Source organism: Diceros bicornis, chromosome 5 (genome assembly GCF_020826845.1).
Source record: "Diceros bicornis minor isolate mBicDic1 chromosome 5, mDicBic1.mat.cur, whole genome shotgun sequence".
NCBI lineage: Eukaryota > Metazoa > Chordata > Mammalia > Perissodactyla > Rhinocerotidae > Diceros > Diceros bicornis.
Window position 1 is genome coordinate 29,220,995 of NC_080744.1, and position 16,619 is coordinate 29,237,613.

Consider the following 16,619-nt stretch of genomic DNA (forward strand, 5'->3'; position numbering starts at 1 on the left):
ATTTTCTTCCTTTTGCTAGCTTTGGTTTTCATTTGTTTCTCTTTTTCTAGTTCCTTAAGGTATATGGTTAAGTTTTTGATTGGAGAGTTTTCTTTTTTAATATAAGGCTTTACAGTTCAAAATTTCTCTGTTAGCACTGTTTTCTCTGTATCCCATAAGTTTTGGTATGTTGTGTTTTCATTTTCATTTGTTTCAAGATCTTTTATAATTTTCCATGTGATTTTTTCCTTGACCCTTTTGTTGTATAAGAGGGTATCATTTAATTTGTATTTATTTTCAGATTACCCCATTTCTTTCTCTTGTTGGTTTCTAATTTCATTACATTGTAATTGGAAAAGACATGTATGATTTCAATTCTTCAAAATCTGTTAAGACTGTTTCATGGACTAACATATGGTCTATGCTGGAGAATTAAAATATTTTAAAATTTTAAGAACCATGGGATTGTAAGGCGTGTGTGTGTATGTGTGTGTTTACGTGTATGTCCATTTCTGAAGAGAGACAAAGGGAAGGGCATGACAGAGTCTTTAGTAGAAAGTTAAATACCTTTAAATCCAAAGGAGAATATATTCCAGGCAATTTATTGGGGAAATTGGACAAAATGGTGGGTGTCAATCTAAGCAAGAGCTGAACGATGGCCACAAACTTTCAGGGATGGCTAATTTTTGGTTTTCCTCTCCGTGGTGTCAAGTTTAGTTCTCGTTCATATTTACTTGAGGATGAAGACCATTGAGGACTCCAAATTTATGGGAGCCCTGGGTTCCCATCTCCATCTCTTCAGTCAGGCGTTGTCATGAAGAATAAGGATTTGAACTATAGGCAAGTGTTCTCTGAACATGAATGACTTTAGTGCTCACCACTCAGATTTTCATTAAAAAATTGACTTAAGAGTGTCCTATTGTCTGTTCAGGTTGTTAGATTTTTCAAGTTTTATTTTTTTCTTTAAATTTAGTATTTTTAAAATTCTTAGCAGGATGGTAGATTGAAGATTTCTATTACTAAAGCCTGTGTTTACCTAAGTGTTTTAAATAATATTTCAGTTTGTAATTTAATTTACATTATATTTTATAGTCATGCTTATTTTGTGTTGGAGAATTCATTAATATTCTTTATGAGTGGTTAGTTATATGGTGGCTTACAGAGAATTTCTAGAAACATTTCTATTCCATAACCTGAGGTACAATGCCCTATAATTTTGTTTTCAGTGCTGTTGAGTTTATTCTGACTCCTAGTGATCCCATGTACAGCAGAGCAGAACCCTGCCTGGTCTTTGGTGCTATGCTGTCACTTCCCAGCTCTATATCAGACAGTGCTCTGCTGCTATTCATAGGGTTTTCATGACCAACATTTTGGAAGTGGCCAGGTCATTATTCCTTTTCTGTCTCAGTCTAGAAGCTCCATTGAAACCTATGCACTGTGGGTGACCCTGCTGGTCTTTGAAATGCTGGTGGCATAGCTTTCTGCATCATGGCAACACATGTCTACCACAGTATGACAACCAACAGATGGGTGGTTTGGTTTCCTGACGGGGAAACAAACCTGGGCCATGGTGGTGAGAGCACCAAATCTTAACCACTAAAACAGCAGAGCTGGCTGCCTTACGAGTAGCTATGCTTAAATCCTCTTTTACATGACACAAATCCGTGCTTACACATGTTCTGCTTCACGTGATCATCCATAGTATTTAGTCTTTCTCCTCTCATTGAACTTGTACCATTTAATAAAAAGAAAACCTTTGCAATTTTACTGCTTCTCTACCATGAGACTGTGAGCTCTATGAGAGAAGAAAATATGTCTTATGTATTTTTGTATCAAGTTTATTTCCTGGCTCAATGTCTGGTATTGTAGGTGCTTAACAACAATAAAAATATATAGTTGAACAATGAGGGAGAGTATGTCTAATATAAATGTGATAAATTAGTTATAGTTTGCCACAGTATATTTGTTCAAGTCTTAAAAGGAGAAAAATGTTTCTCATATTTTCTATAAAACACCAACAAGTCTGAATGAAATAATGTTAAGGGGTTCTTAGGATCCATGCTTCAACTTTTCTGTAAATGAATAGACCCTAAGGAACCCCAGAATTGTGGGGGTGCGAAATGATTTTTTAGATCTAATCATCAGAAAATTCCTCTAGGAAGTTATTCCTTGTTTAAAAATAATCGTATTATTATTTCTTTTAAAATTAAATAATATAGGTACCTGGCAAAGAATTTAAAATGTTCAAAAGAGAGTATGAAGAAAATAAGTCTCCTTACTCCTTTGTTCCTCAGACTCCCAATTCTCCTCATCTGAAGCAACCACCGTTAACAGTTTCTGGATCTCCTTCAGAAGATAGTCTGCACATTTACATGAAAGGTAGCTACATTCTGCTGCTCACCTTGCTTTTTGCACTCAACAGTATATCTTGGAGATATTACACAACATTACATACAGAGCTATTTTATACTTTATAAAATTGGAGACACACTATTTCATTGTATGACTGAACCATAGCTCATTTAACTAGTCATCTATCAATGGGAACTTAGATTTTTCTCAGTATTCTGCTATTACAACAATGCTACAATGAAATATTCTTGTACTTCCATCATTTCCCATATGTATGAGAATATCTATAGGCTAACATTAGAGGTTGAGTTGCTGGGTTACAGGGCATATGCCTTCTAAATTTTGATAGAAGTTGCCTAATTGTCCTATACGGAGTTTGTAAAACTTAAACTCCCACTAGCTAAGTGTGAGAGAACCCATTTCACCAGCCTCAACCATACAGTGTGCTATCAAACTGCTTGATCTTTGTCACTCCAATAGGTTAAAAATGAAATACTATTGTTAACAAAAATTCAAGTGAGTAATTTAAAAGATTGAATTGGCTTTATTGAGCGATTCATGAATCAGGCAGCATCCCATCTAGCAAAGAGAAAGGAGCTCCGTCAAGCTCCAGAAAAGAAAAGATTTTTAAAGGCAGAGAGGGAGCAGAAAAAAAGAAATTATTACAAAAGAATGCATTATTTTGGACAAGGTCTCCCTCCTAAGGGGAACAGAAGAGATCTATCAGTAAATTTCCTAGTGCCGACCAGGAAATTTCAGATTTGCTCTTTAAAGGTCACATTTCTGAGGGAGGTTGAAACTATAATTAGGTTAGGTATTAAGTCTTGGTTTGCTGCTGTGGGGCCTAATACAAGTGGCTCCATTTTGGGCCTGTTTTCTCCTTTTTAACACCATTATAGGCTTATTCTGCCTTTACTGTTTTATGGATGAATTAGTGCTCTTTCCATAAGTTTAAGAGACGTTTTTGTATGCTACTTGTTTATATGCTTTTGCTTATTTTCCTATTGGGATATTGTTCTGTCTCCATTCTATTTACAGAGCTTTATGTATATTAAGGATTCAAACATTGTTTAACTGGCAAATAACTGAAAACTCCTAAATTATTGACAGGCAAATAATTTAGGAGTCCTAAAGATAGAAATATAGGATTAATTACTAAAGAAAAAGTAACCTGGTCTAGTGAAAAGGGTGGTAGAAAGCAAATTTTGTTTTTTATCATTAAAGTTACTATCCCGAGAAAATCACTCCTGAATCCCAATCCTCATTTTCTTTATCGGCAGAATCCGGTAGCTGAATTGGTAAAGACACTTCAATAATAGGATGACTTTCATTCAGGGCCTAGGAGAGAGTTCAAGGAGAACTAGCCCGAGTTACTGATACAAATCCTGAGTAAATATTTTTACTGATCTACAGTGGCTGATCGCCTCTCATTAAAAAAAAATATAGCCTAAATCTGTTTTATGTGGTCCTAGTTTTACCTTTTATTTTACTGTAAACCAACTCGATCCACCCCACCTTGCTTGCAAGGGTGGAATCCTTGGAAATCTGGAGCTGTTTGCAATGAAAAGCAGGTCTACATCCCAGACTTGTGTTTATATCAGTCCCTGTATCCACTTGTCTGTGATGTGTGGGTTTTTGCATGGTTATGCTACAAGATAGTATTCTGAAAGTGAGGGAAGAAATGAGAATGGATGAACTTAGATATAATAGAAAAGAATTTCTGGTATGGTCATGACTAAGCAGCTTGTATTAAAAAAAGCCTTCCACCAAAACTATCTCTAAAATCTGTGTAAAATACATAAAACGTCCATTTGAAGGCACTAGAGAGCAATCAACACAGGCAGCACTTCAGGAGCTATAATTCCAAGAAGGGAGAGTCAAGGAGATGAGTTCCACGTTCACCTTGGGTGTTTTTCCTTGAAGACATTTGACAGTTAAGTCATTGGGTCAGGAGAGTGTAGGGATATGGAGGCATGTGCGAAAGAATGAGGAAAGGCAGAATAAAGTCTCAGCAGAAAGCACAAGTTTCACTGAACTGAGGAAATAAAGGATTTGGTGTTTGTGGCTGCCAAAGCAGCTGGGGTTTGAGAACCAAATCCTGAAGAGAGGAGGACCACAGAGAAGTGAGGCTCAAAATATGATCAATATCCCTTCAAGTCATTTTTAGATGTTTAAGCCACTCATGTACAAGATGAGATTTCAAGATATCTAGCAGAAAGTGGAAATTGGGAGTCTGAAGAGCTAAGCAGATGTTTCAGGACTCACGGGGTTCAAGGAGTACAGCAATAGGAAGTCAGGACTGTTAAGGTGGAGGGGTCCTGAAACAGTCCAGGCTTGCAGTTGAGATCTCAGAAAGGCTGTGTTCCTGGAGTAAGGGTCACTTTCCTGAAATAAGAGCAAAACTGGAGTAGACTATTTTTACAACAGCTAAAAACAATCCTTATATGACATCAAAGTGATCTGCTTCTAATCTATCTATTGCAAGAAGAAAATTTAACTTTTGTTGAGCTACTTCACCTATTATCTTTACAATTTTTTAAATATAACGTTCAATTTCCAATTAAAAAAATCAAGGCATGGTAAAAAACGGGACAAATGATCAAGAACCAAGAAAAGAAATAAACAGCAGACACATACTCACAGGTGATTGAGGTTTCAGTCAATACTAAAGTGAACAATTATCTGAATAAAACCAGTATTTTTTTAACCTGAAAATAAATTAAAGACAATTTTAGTAAATGTCTGTAGTAAGTCAAATTTTAGGCTCTAATTGCTGAAGAGCCTTTTTATATTCTCAGAGATTTCTGCAGGATCTTTTTCATATCTTTGTTCCTAAGACTATATATCATAGGGTTAAGGAGTGGAGTCACGACAGAATAAAACAGAGTCACGATCTTCTGTGTTCCAGCTTCCTGCTCAGTTATTGAGCTCCCATACATGACCAGTATGGAGCCATGAAACAGCGATACTACAGCCAGATGAGATCCACAGGTGGAGAAAGCCTTTCTTCTCCCAGCTGCTGAAGGGACTTGGAATACAGTTCTTAGGACCAGAGCATAGGACGCCATGATGCAGAGAAAGAGAATGATAGTGGGCAGAGGACTTAACATGGAAAAGACAAGCTCTACCCCAGGAGCTTTTCTGCAAGTGAGTGCTAGAAGAGGACCCGGGTCACACAGGAAGTGGTCAATAATCCTGGATCCACAGAAGGACATCTGTGAGACGATGACGATGGGAATCAAGAACCAGAGGAAACCAAGTACCCAGCAGCTGACCACAAGATTGGTGCAGAGACGTCCAGTCATAAGAGTGGGGTAATGGAGAGGCTGGCAGATGGCAAGGTATTGATCAAATGCCATAATAGCCAGGAAAAAGCATTCTGTAGCACCCAAGGAGAAGAAAAAGTAGAACTGGAGAAAACACCCAGAGAAGGAGATGACTTTGGTGTCAGAGAGGAAATTGGCCAACATGTTTGGAACAGTGGAGGTGACATAGCAGATCTCCAGGAAGGAGAAGGTGGCAAGCAGGATGTACATGGGAGTGTGGAGTCTCCGATCCCACAACACAGCACAGATGATGGAACCATTGCCCATGAGGGTCAGGAGGTAGACAATAGAGAATAGCACAAAGAGGAGGATCTGTCCCTCCCTCGGGTAAGGGAAGCCCAGGAGGATGAAGCCAGTGATAGTGCTGGAGTTGCTGGGGGTGTTGGAGATTTTCATGGGTCTGTGAGCTCTGAAAGGATGAGCAAATATCAAATGACTCTGTATAGACAGATGGAGACCCAGGTTTATATTAAACCATCTTGAGAAAGAAAATAAAGACATATATGAATAGCTTTTTCTCTTTCAAACTGAAATATTGGCCTGGATTGCTTCTTTATTCTTATTCTTATTTTCCTTCTTGACTCAAGAACACTTTTGATTAGAATTGATAAGTTCTTGATGGAGAGTGTTGTACATGTGTTTGAAAATTATATTAGACTTTACACTTAATAGAGTATCTATCTATTTACCCATGTATCCATTCTCACAAAAATGGAATTTATTTCCTTTTAAGAAGAGGTGAACCATTGCAATTGTGGCAGAAACTGAGTCAGACTATGTAACTGTGCAAACAAGAGCTCATAGAACTTCTTGAATTCCTTCTTTTACATGACTTGTCAAGCTGGCCTTATTTCAAACTAAATGATTAACTTATCAGCTTAATAATATTATATACCAATTTCATGTGTAAAACAGTCAAATCAACTAGAGGAAATTAGCCTTAGTTTCTATTATGCTGAAACAGCAATCCTAGCCATCCACAGTAGACCATGGTGAAAGAATTATTAATAGGCCATGTTGAAGCTGGTATGTGCTTACCTGGAAAAGAGATATGAATTTGCCCAGTCTACAGTTATAGATATAATTCTAATCCAGTAATAAAATCCATGGGTATTATTAGAAATACAGAATTCTAAATATCAGTGAGTTTGTAGGGGATGGAAAGCTAAAACTTTGCTCCTTGGCCCCATAAGTACTTGGGAACATCTCCAAACAGAGTATCTTTTAAAGATTGAATGTCTGCATGATACTTTTCTTTTGTTCTAAATGAGTTAGACTACCTTTGTTTAACAAATATGCACTCAAGCTTTGGAATCCATTAGAATCCTCTGTAAATAAATGTAGAATGAACAACATCAAGTTGTATTCTTCACCTATTCTTCTATGTTAAATCCATATTTGGTTTTTGAAAATGGGCTGGGGACCAGGAAGTAAGAATTTCTTACTAGGAATATTTAAGTTCTGAGAAACCTGTAAGACCAAGAGCTAAAGGTGGCAGCAGCAAACTGACACCCCTTCTCAAGTATAGATGTGTGTGCTTAGAGTGTTGTGCTGGAGGAGGAACACTATTTTGGTAGTCGGTGGAGGATACTGGGATAGTAATTATAACACAATAGATGTTCGTTTAAAACCCTTTCTGGGTAATTTTAAACTCGGGATTCCCTGATTCCCGTGGCACGAGGGATGCTTGGGGCCAATAAAATCTCCACAGATCTGCCAGACTCTATTTTAATGTATATAACTGGAAGCTATTTAGTGGACTCTATTGTTGGTGGGGGAAAGGTAGGCTAGGTTCTGGTACCTGCATTATGAACTTTTGTATCCTGTAAGTCTTTTTCTTTTCTGCTTTTAAAGTCATTTGTCTATGGGCCCAATAAATTTCTGAGACCACATATTTATCTTTCATAAAGGGGAGTTGAAAGCAGACAGCAGAAGAGCCTAACATATTTTTAAAGTCCCTCTGCAGCAGCTTCACTCATGATCAAGGACACTAGGCATTTAGCCTTTTTTGCACTATATCCTGGCCTTTGTAGTGTGTTTTCAAAGTTTTGTTGGAGTCACATGAGCCCATTGATTGCTAATGTATAAAAACAGGGATACAAAGAAGAATTCTGCTATGCGTAAAGGTCCTTGATGGATTCTAAAGAAGATTACGTCTATACATCTAGTACTAATTCAAGAAAGAAACTTTATTATGATCAATTAAAAGCAATTGTTACTAGTAATGATTAGGTATTTTGACCAGGGTTGTTTTGCTGGTGCTCTTGAAATTTCATTTTAGGAGTAAGCACCTGCTCAGCAATCTAACAATTGACCCCTTAGATTAAATGTTAAGAATTTTTTTTCTGGTGGAACTTATTTCAATGTATTATTTCCTCCATATCATCATTTACCCTCACATCTAATTCATCAGCAATTTCCGTTAGTTTGTCTTCAAGATAAGTCTCATGTTTGCTCACTTCTCTCTAGTTCATCGTGTCATCTTTTCTCCCCTGGACCACTGTAACGCTGTTCTAATCAATTCTTGTTTCCACCCTGTCCTCTCTACACACTGGTATCCATGCTGCAGCCAGAGTAGCTCTTTAAAAAAGAAAATCAGATCAGTCCCTTCCCTTCCACACAGACTTCAATTAGCTTCTCAATACACTTAGAATAGAATAAGATCTCCAAACTAGGGTCTTTGATATGACCCCGCTTAACATTACCAACCTTATCTCATGATTCTATTAAATACAAACGCGCTTTCTGTCTTTCACCCACACACCCACAGACACACATAAACATACACTCTGTTGTGCAAAGGAGGCACACACACTCCACTCACATAAGCATTGCAAATATAAAATAGAGTTTGACAAACAATGGGTACCAGAGTGTACACCATCTCCTGTGCTCTCCTGGTTCTACTGGGAGGTGTGTGTATTTGGACTATTCCCACACAAGCCAGCATTTCAGTAAAGAGGGACCTGCTTCTGTAATGCTCTACACCAGGGATCAGCAAAGTTTTTCTTAAATATTTTAGGCTTGCAGGACATATAGTCTCTGTCACAACTACTCACCTCTGACGTGTGAAAGCAGTCATAGACAATACTTGAGTGAATGCTTATAGCTGTATTCCAGTACAAATTTGTATCCACTGAAATTTGAATTTTATACAACTTTCATGTGTTACAGAATATTATTTTTACATTGATTTTTAAATTCAAATTTAAAAAGTAAAAATTCTTAGCATACCAGCCCTCCAAAGACAGTCAGCAGGTCAGATTTGGCCCATTGGCCATAGTTTGCTGAACCCAGCTCTATGCATTTACAGGGACAGAAGAGCAAGGACCAGCCATTTGACTGAAGAACTGTGGAAGCTTCTTGGTCCAGCAAGTCACCTTATTAGAAAGGGAGGGGACCTCTAAAAGTCAGCAGCTGGAATCAGCATGTTCTTCTGCTGAGCTAACAAATGTGTTCGGCCAGCTTTCAGCTAAGTTACAAAAATGAGCGTCCAAAGCCATCAAGATTTGCCTCTCTCTCTTTGTCTAAATACACACATACACACACACAAACACACACACAGACACCCACACCCACACACTGACGTATACGTGCACACCTTCCCTTCTCCACACAGTTCGGTAATATAACATTGGCCTTCTTTTAGTTTCTAGAAACAGCCAAGTACGTTCCTGGTTCAAGGTCTTTGCTTGTGTTGTCCTTCTTGTTCACTGTTTATCCCCAGTGCCCAGCACAGTCTGAGGCACATAATGGGTATTTTGTAAGTGTTCGTCAAAGAAATGATTGTCTACACTGTTACCAACATAGAAGAACATAGAGAGAGATAGATAGATATTTACCAATTACTTCATTTGAACTTCAGAAAACCTGTGAGATGAAATTCTAGGGAACGACATATACAAGACAGGCTCCAAATGACCTGAAGCTACTAGAGTCCTGGCCCAGACTTCAGAGAAATTCCATTCAAAGGAAGTAATGGGAGATTGAATGTTCTGGATGGTAGAAATTGTCCCACCCCAGAAGGTTTCCTCTCTGACTATTAAAGATCACTATGGTCCCACAGCTCTGGATGATCAAGTAGGAGAGAGAGAAGGATGGAAATTCTAGGTTCAGCCCTGCAACAAAGTTGCTTAGTGGTTCTAGTGGAGTTGTTTAACCTCTATAAGCATTGTTTTCTTCATATGAAAAAGGAGTAGGACTATATGATTTTTAACCACTTTTCATTGTAAAATGCTTACTCCTATTCCAACTATACCACAAGTACACATGATATCAGGACTTTATAGATATAGAGATGATATTTTAGTTACATTTGTCTCTCAGATGAAAACATCAGTTGGATAGTCTGTCACTTATACACGAAGCCAAAATATCCAAGCCAACTCCCTCTGAGGGCAATTCTCCAACTTTGAGATCTGGCAAAGCTGCCCTAGAAAACAAGAAGGTTGTGAAAAATGATTCCTTGTGTGTCAGCACCATTCCATGCTTGACCTAAATAAATTGACAGTGAGTGAGAAAATAGAGATTTCTAACAAGACCATATTTTTACTCACCTTTTGTTCCTTGGCACCTCTGCGCAGAGAGCAGCTGTGGTGTTCCCCTGGCGCAAGGCAAAGCTGGAGCTGTCCGAAGTAGCTGGAAGATTCTCCTGAATGAGCTGCAGAAAGCCCTGTGGCAGAAGGAGTGTGAATATGGATACAATCTTGCCAAAGCTGTGTTATATTTACAGGATGCTTGGACTGACTTAGTTAGCACAGCCAATCAAAATAGACTACACTTACCTCCACTATATCTTGGAAAGTTTGGATTAGGGCCACTCTAGGTTATTCAGCTATAATATCTAAGACGAGAGAGAGACTTTTCTCTGATATTTTCATTTTTTCCCAAGGTTAGTCCGAGAAGGCACAATGGTTGGAAGGATTGTTGTCCTGCTCTCACAGCAGCACCTCCATCTCCTTCATTTGATCTGGACAGGGGATTGTCCCATTTCTGCAAAGCCCTTGAAAAAAAGAACAACTTTCCCAGTTATGAGAAGTGGCAGGCAGCTAAGCCATAGTAGAAAAGCAAAGGATTTGAAGTAAGAAGACTGAGGTTTGAATTATAACTCCTACCTTACCAATTGTGGCAACTGTGTCAAGTCAATTATATAAACTATTTCCCATTTCCTTCAACTGTAAAATGGACACAGTCACACTTTTTCTAGAGTTCCAGGTTGACGACTCTGAGGGAGATAACATATGTGGAAGTGCTTGTCTAGGGCCTGGCAGACAGTAATGCTTAGGAATTGTTAGCCATATCATATATAGCTGCAGCAAAGAAAAGGGAACCTTATATAGAAGGTAGTAGTTTTTCTAGTTCTTTAATGTTTATTTTCTCCTTTAAGCATTTCATCATCTCCTTTCATGGACAAGAGGGGAATCCAAACATGAAGCTTCTCTGCAGTGTCTGATCTTCCTGGAGAGGAGAGGTGGTCTCCTATACAATAACCATCAAGGAGTGAAGGACTAGAGATAGGGCAAGGATTTCTTGGTGTTTGCTGGAGGATGGAGGGATTATAAGCAGAGCCTCCTGCTCCATGAGGATCAACTTACCACTTCTAGAAGGAGAACAGTCTCAGGAGACAGTTCTGTGTTAGTTCTTCCCTTTCCCTGGGGTCCGCTTTCTCTGGAGACCCTGATGCCTATTGCCTTTGTTTTTAGTAGAGTAGAAAAATATTAGCTTTCCAAAATTTCTCAGGGGAAGCATGAAATCGAATAAATCTTCAAGTCCATTCAGGGCACCTACCAGGTGTCCAAGGGAAAGTCTATTAAAGTAACACAGGGTGTGGTGGCTGCGATGTAGGAAGCCATTCACTGGACCTCTAGTGAGTGGTTCCAATTATAAGTTTTTGGGACAGATCCTTCTCTGATTTTCCAGAAGTAGACATGGGCTGGAGGTGTGATGAGACCTCAGGCATAGAGGGCTGTATAGTTACAGCAGGAATCAATCTCCTTCCAGGACAAACGTGGCTTTCTTATAGGTTTTTTCCTTTCTTGTTTGTGGCGGATCTGTGAGTCCCAAGCAGCTGCCTCTCAGAGAACACTTCCCAGGCCCAAGAGAGGCCAGAGCAGGGCATTCCATAGCTCCACTGCAGCAGCTGCATCTGGGAGTTGGGCTCTCTGCCTTCTTCATCCCTGATGGAGATGCAAGTCTGTAGAACAACTCATTCTCTGTCTGTCTATCCCCAAGTGTGGAGAGAATATCATCTCAAAGACTTATTAACTCATTTCACTTCCTTTTTGAACAGCTTTGATGTTTCTGTAATCATGTTGTGTTCTGGTGTGTCCACAACAGAACATTCAAAACTGGTGAACAAGGACTCTTGCAATTCAGCCCAAACTTATTATTATCATTACTATTGTTGCTGTTTTAGTTTTTCCCCACCATGTCTTGCAGACGTCCTTGTGTCCCAGCCACATCATGTTACTTAGACACATAACGGAAGATCATGTATTTTTGTTGAGTGAACAATTTTACCCTCTGAAAAGTAGACAAGAACACTCTGCATTGATGACTGGCGGTGAGAGTGTTAAGCCCTGTGGAATGAGGGACCCGGGAGATTAATTTACTCACATGGATGTACAGAGCTAACTTATAAAGTGTTCTCTTTACCTTCCTTTTCTTTCTTAGCCCCTCCCCTCATTATTCCACTCAGCACAGATATTTTCTCACAGAATTCTTGGAGGTGGTGTTAGAACAGCATAACAGAGGTCATTGATTCCCTGTCCTTATCTCCTCCATATTTCTCCTTCTTTCCACTTCAGTGCAACTGCCAGCATTTGCATTTATTTCCATACGTTTTTATTTCTAACTGAGAAATCTGCTTTGCCTGCCTGTCCTTAAATTTTCCAGGCCAGAAGTGCTGGGAAATTAATGACCTTTGCACTACCCAGAAGCCCTCGATAGTGGACCCATGGGAACTGGGATATCAATATCCCAGTTGTCTTGCCCCTATAGCAGGATAACTCTGGAATGGCTACTTGACTACCTGGAGCTTCTCCAGAGGGCTTAGCTTCAGTTCCTACAGTGGTAGCTGGCTTAACATGGCACCCTTTGTTGTAAGGCTTCCCTTCCTGTTTCCTTTTTCTCTGTCAATGTTTCCTTCATTACCCAGATGAACTACGTACACTGGAATCCTAGTCTCAGGACACCAACACAGACACAGGAGTAGGCACATTATGGCCTAACCACCATTTGTAACTGTTTAGATGAGCAAATTTGTTTCAACTTTCAAATAAGTAGTTGAACTTTTTTTTTCCTCTTAAACTTTTTGGCATCTTAAATATTAATTTTGTCAGATGGGTACTCTTTGTTATAATGGTTTCTTTCTTTCTTTTTATTTTTATTGTGGTAGCATTTGTTTATAACATTATATAAATTTCAGGTGCACATCATGATACTTCTATTTTTGCATAGATTACATCACATTCACCACCCAAAGAGTAGTTGCAATCCATCACCACACACATGTGCCTAATCATCTCTTTCGCCCTCTTCCCTCACCCCTTCCCCACTTGTAACCACCAATCCAATCTCTGTCTCTATGTGTTTGTCTGTTGCTGTTTTTATCTTCTGCTTATGAGTGAGATCATACGGTATTTGACCTTCTCCCTCTGACTTATTTCGCTTAGCATAATACCCTCAAGGTCCATCCAGGTTGTCACAAATGGCTGGATTTCATCGTTTCTTATGGCTGAGTAGTATTCCATTGTGTATATATACCACATCTGCTTTATCCATTCATCCCTTGATGGGCACTTTGGTTGCTTCCTAGTCTTGGCTATTGTGAATAATGTTGCAATGAGCACAGTGATGCATGTATCTTCACGCATTCGTGTTTTCATGTTCTTTGGATAAATATCCAGCAGTTGGAAAGCTGGATCATATGGTATTTCTATTTTTAATTTTTTGAGAACTCTCCATACTGTCTGTCACGGTGGCTGCACCAGTTCGCATTCACACCACCAGTATACGAGGGTTCCCTTTTCGCTACATCCCCTTCAACATTTGTTATTTGTTTTCTTGTAAATTATAGCCATTCTGACAGGTGTAATGTAGTTTTGATTTACATTTCCCTAATAATTAGTGATGTTGAACATCTTTTAATGAACCTGTTGGCCATCTGTATATCTTCTTTGGAAAAATGTCTGTTTATATCCTCTGCCCATTTTTTGATTGGGTTATTTGTTTTTTTGCTCTTGAGTTGTATGAGTTCTTTATATATTTTTGATATTAATCCCTTGTAAGAAACATGATTTGGAAATATCTTCTCCCAATTGTTGTCTTTTTGTTTTGTTCATGGTTTCCTTTGCCTTGCAGAAGGTTTTTAGTCTGATGTCATCCAATTTGTTTATTTTTTCTTTTCTTTCCCTTGCCTGAGTGGACATGGTATTTGGAAAGATGCTGCTAAGACTGATGTCAAAGAGTGTACTGCTATTTTTTCTTCTAGGATTTTTATGATTTCGGGTCTTACATTCAAAACCTTAATCCATTTTCAGTTAATTTTTGTGTATGGTGTGAGATAATGCTCTACTTTCATTCTTTTGCTTATGGCTGTCCAGTTTTCGCAGCACTGTTTATTGAAGAGAATTTCCTTTCTCCATTGTATGTTCTTGGATCCTTTGTAAAAGATTAGCTTTTCATAGATGTGTGGTTTTACTTGTGGGCTTTCATTTCTGTTCCATTGATCTGTGTGTCTGTTTTTGTGCCAGTAACATGCTGTTTTGACTACTATAGCTTTGTAGCATATTTTGAAGTCAGGGATTGTGATGCCTCCAGCTTTTTTTTTTTTTTTCCCCTTGGAATTGCTTTGGCTATTCAAAGTGTTTTGTTGTTCTATATAAATTTTAGGATTCTTTGTTCTATTTTAAAGAAGGATGTCATTGGGATTCTGATTGGGACAGCAGTGAATCTGTAGATTGCTTAGGTAATATGGAATTTTAACTATGTTTATTCTTCCAATCCATGAGCATGGGATATCTTTCCATGTCTTTATGTCTTCTTTGATTTCTTTCAATAATGTCTTATAATTTTCAGTGTATAGTTCTTTCCCCTCCTTGGTTCAATTTATTTGTAGATATTTTATTCTTTTTGTTGCACTTGTAATGGGATTGTATTTCTGACTTCTTTTTCTGCTAGTGCATTATTAGTATATAGAAATACAAATGAATTTTGTATGTTGACTTTGTACCCTGCAACTTTGCTGTAGTTGTTGATTATTTCTAATAGTTTTTTGGTGGATTATTTAGGATTTTCTATATATAGAATCACATCATCTGCAAAGAGTGGGAGTTTTACTTCTTCCTTTCCAATTTGGATCCTTTTTATTTCTTTTTCTTGCTTAATTGCTGTGGCAAAATCTTCCAGTACTATGTTGAATAGGAGTGGCAATAGTGGGCATCCTTGTCTTGTTGCTATACTCAGAAGGATGGTTTTCAGTTTTTCATCATCGAGTATGTTGTTGACTGTGGGTTTGTCATATATGGCTTTTATTATGTTAAGGAACGTTCCTTTTATACCCATTTTATTGAGAGGTTTTTTTTTTTCATAATGGATGTTGGATCTTGTTAAATGCTTTCTCTGCATCTATTGAGATGATCATGTGATTTTTCTTCCTTATTTTGTTAATGTGGTATATCACATTGATTGATTTGCAGATGTTGAAGCATCCCTGCAACCCTGGAATAAATTCCAATTGATCATAGTGTATGATCCTTGTAAGGTATTGTTGTATTCTATTTGTGAATATTTTGTTGAGGATTTTGCATCTATGTTCATTAGCAATATTGGCCTGTAATTTTCCGTTTTTGTGTTGTCCTTGTCTGGTTTTGTATCAGGGCAATGCTGGCCTGATAGAATGACTTAGTAAATGTCCTGTCTTCTTCGATATTTCAGAATGGTTTGAGAAGGATAGATATTAAATCTTCCTTGAATGTTTGGTAGAATTAACCAGAAAAGCCATCTGGTCCTGGACTTTTGTTTTTTGGAAGGTTTTTTGATTACTGTTTCAATCTCTTTACTTGTCATCAGTCTATTCAGATTCTTTATTTCTTTTTGATTCAGTTTTGAAAGGTCGTCAGAGTTTAAGAATTTATCCATTTCTTCTAGGTTATCCAATTTGTTGGTATATAACTTCTCATAATATTTTCTTATAATCTTTTATAAATACAAATATTGTAAATACCGTGGTATCCATTGTATTTTCTCCTCTTTCATTTCTGATTTTATTTATTTGAGTCTTCTTTCTTTTTGTTTTAGTGCATCTGGCTAATGGTTTGTCAATTTTGTTTATCTTCTCAAAGAACCAGCTCTTAGTGTCATTGATCCTTTCTACTGTTTTATTTCAGTCTCTATTTCATTTATTTCTGCTCTGATATTTAATATTTCCCTCCATCTACTGACTTTGGGCTTTATTTGTTCTTCTTTTTCTAGTTCTTTTAGCTATAGATTAAGATTACTTATTTGAGATTTTTCTTTTTTGTTGAGGTAGGCCTGCATTGCTATAAATTTCCCTCTTAGTACCACTTTTGCTGGATCCCATAAGAGTTGGTATGTTGTGCTTTCATTTTCATTTGTTCTAGGTATTTTTTTGATTTCTTCATTGATCCAGTGGTTGTTCAGTAGCAAGTTGTTTAGTCTCTACATATTTGTGACTTACCCAGCTTTTCTTTTGTAGTTGATTTCTAGTTTTATAACATTTTGTTTGGAAAGATGCTTGATATGATTTCAATCTTCCTAAACTTATTGAGGCTTGCCTTGTTTCCCCACATATGGTCTATCTTTGAGAATGTTCCCTGTGCACTTGAAAAGAATGTGTATTCTGCTGTATTTACATGGGATGTTTTATATATATGTGTGTGTGTATATATATATATATATATATATTAAGTCTAACTTTCTTGTGTTTCATTTAAGTCCACT

The 16,619-nt window shown here is 37.8% G+C and overlaps 1 protein-coding gene across 1 annotated transcript; it reads right to left on the reverse strand.

Moving 5' to 3' along the window:
* Window positions 1–5,117: 5,117 nt before the first annotated feature.
* LOC131405866 (olfactory receptor 11G2-like) lies at window positions 5,118–6,059 on the reverse strand. The gene has a single exon (XM_058541105.1). It carries the CDS (start codon window positions 6,051–6,053, stop codon window positions 5,118–5,120), a length of 936 nt encoding a protein of 311 aa, XP_058397088.1. The 5' UTR covers window positions 6,054–6,059.
* Window positions 6,060–16,619: the final 10,560 nt, after the last annotated feature.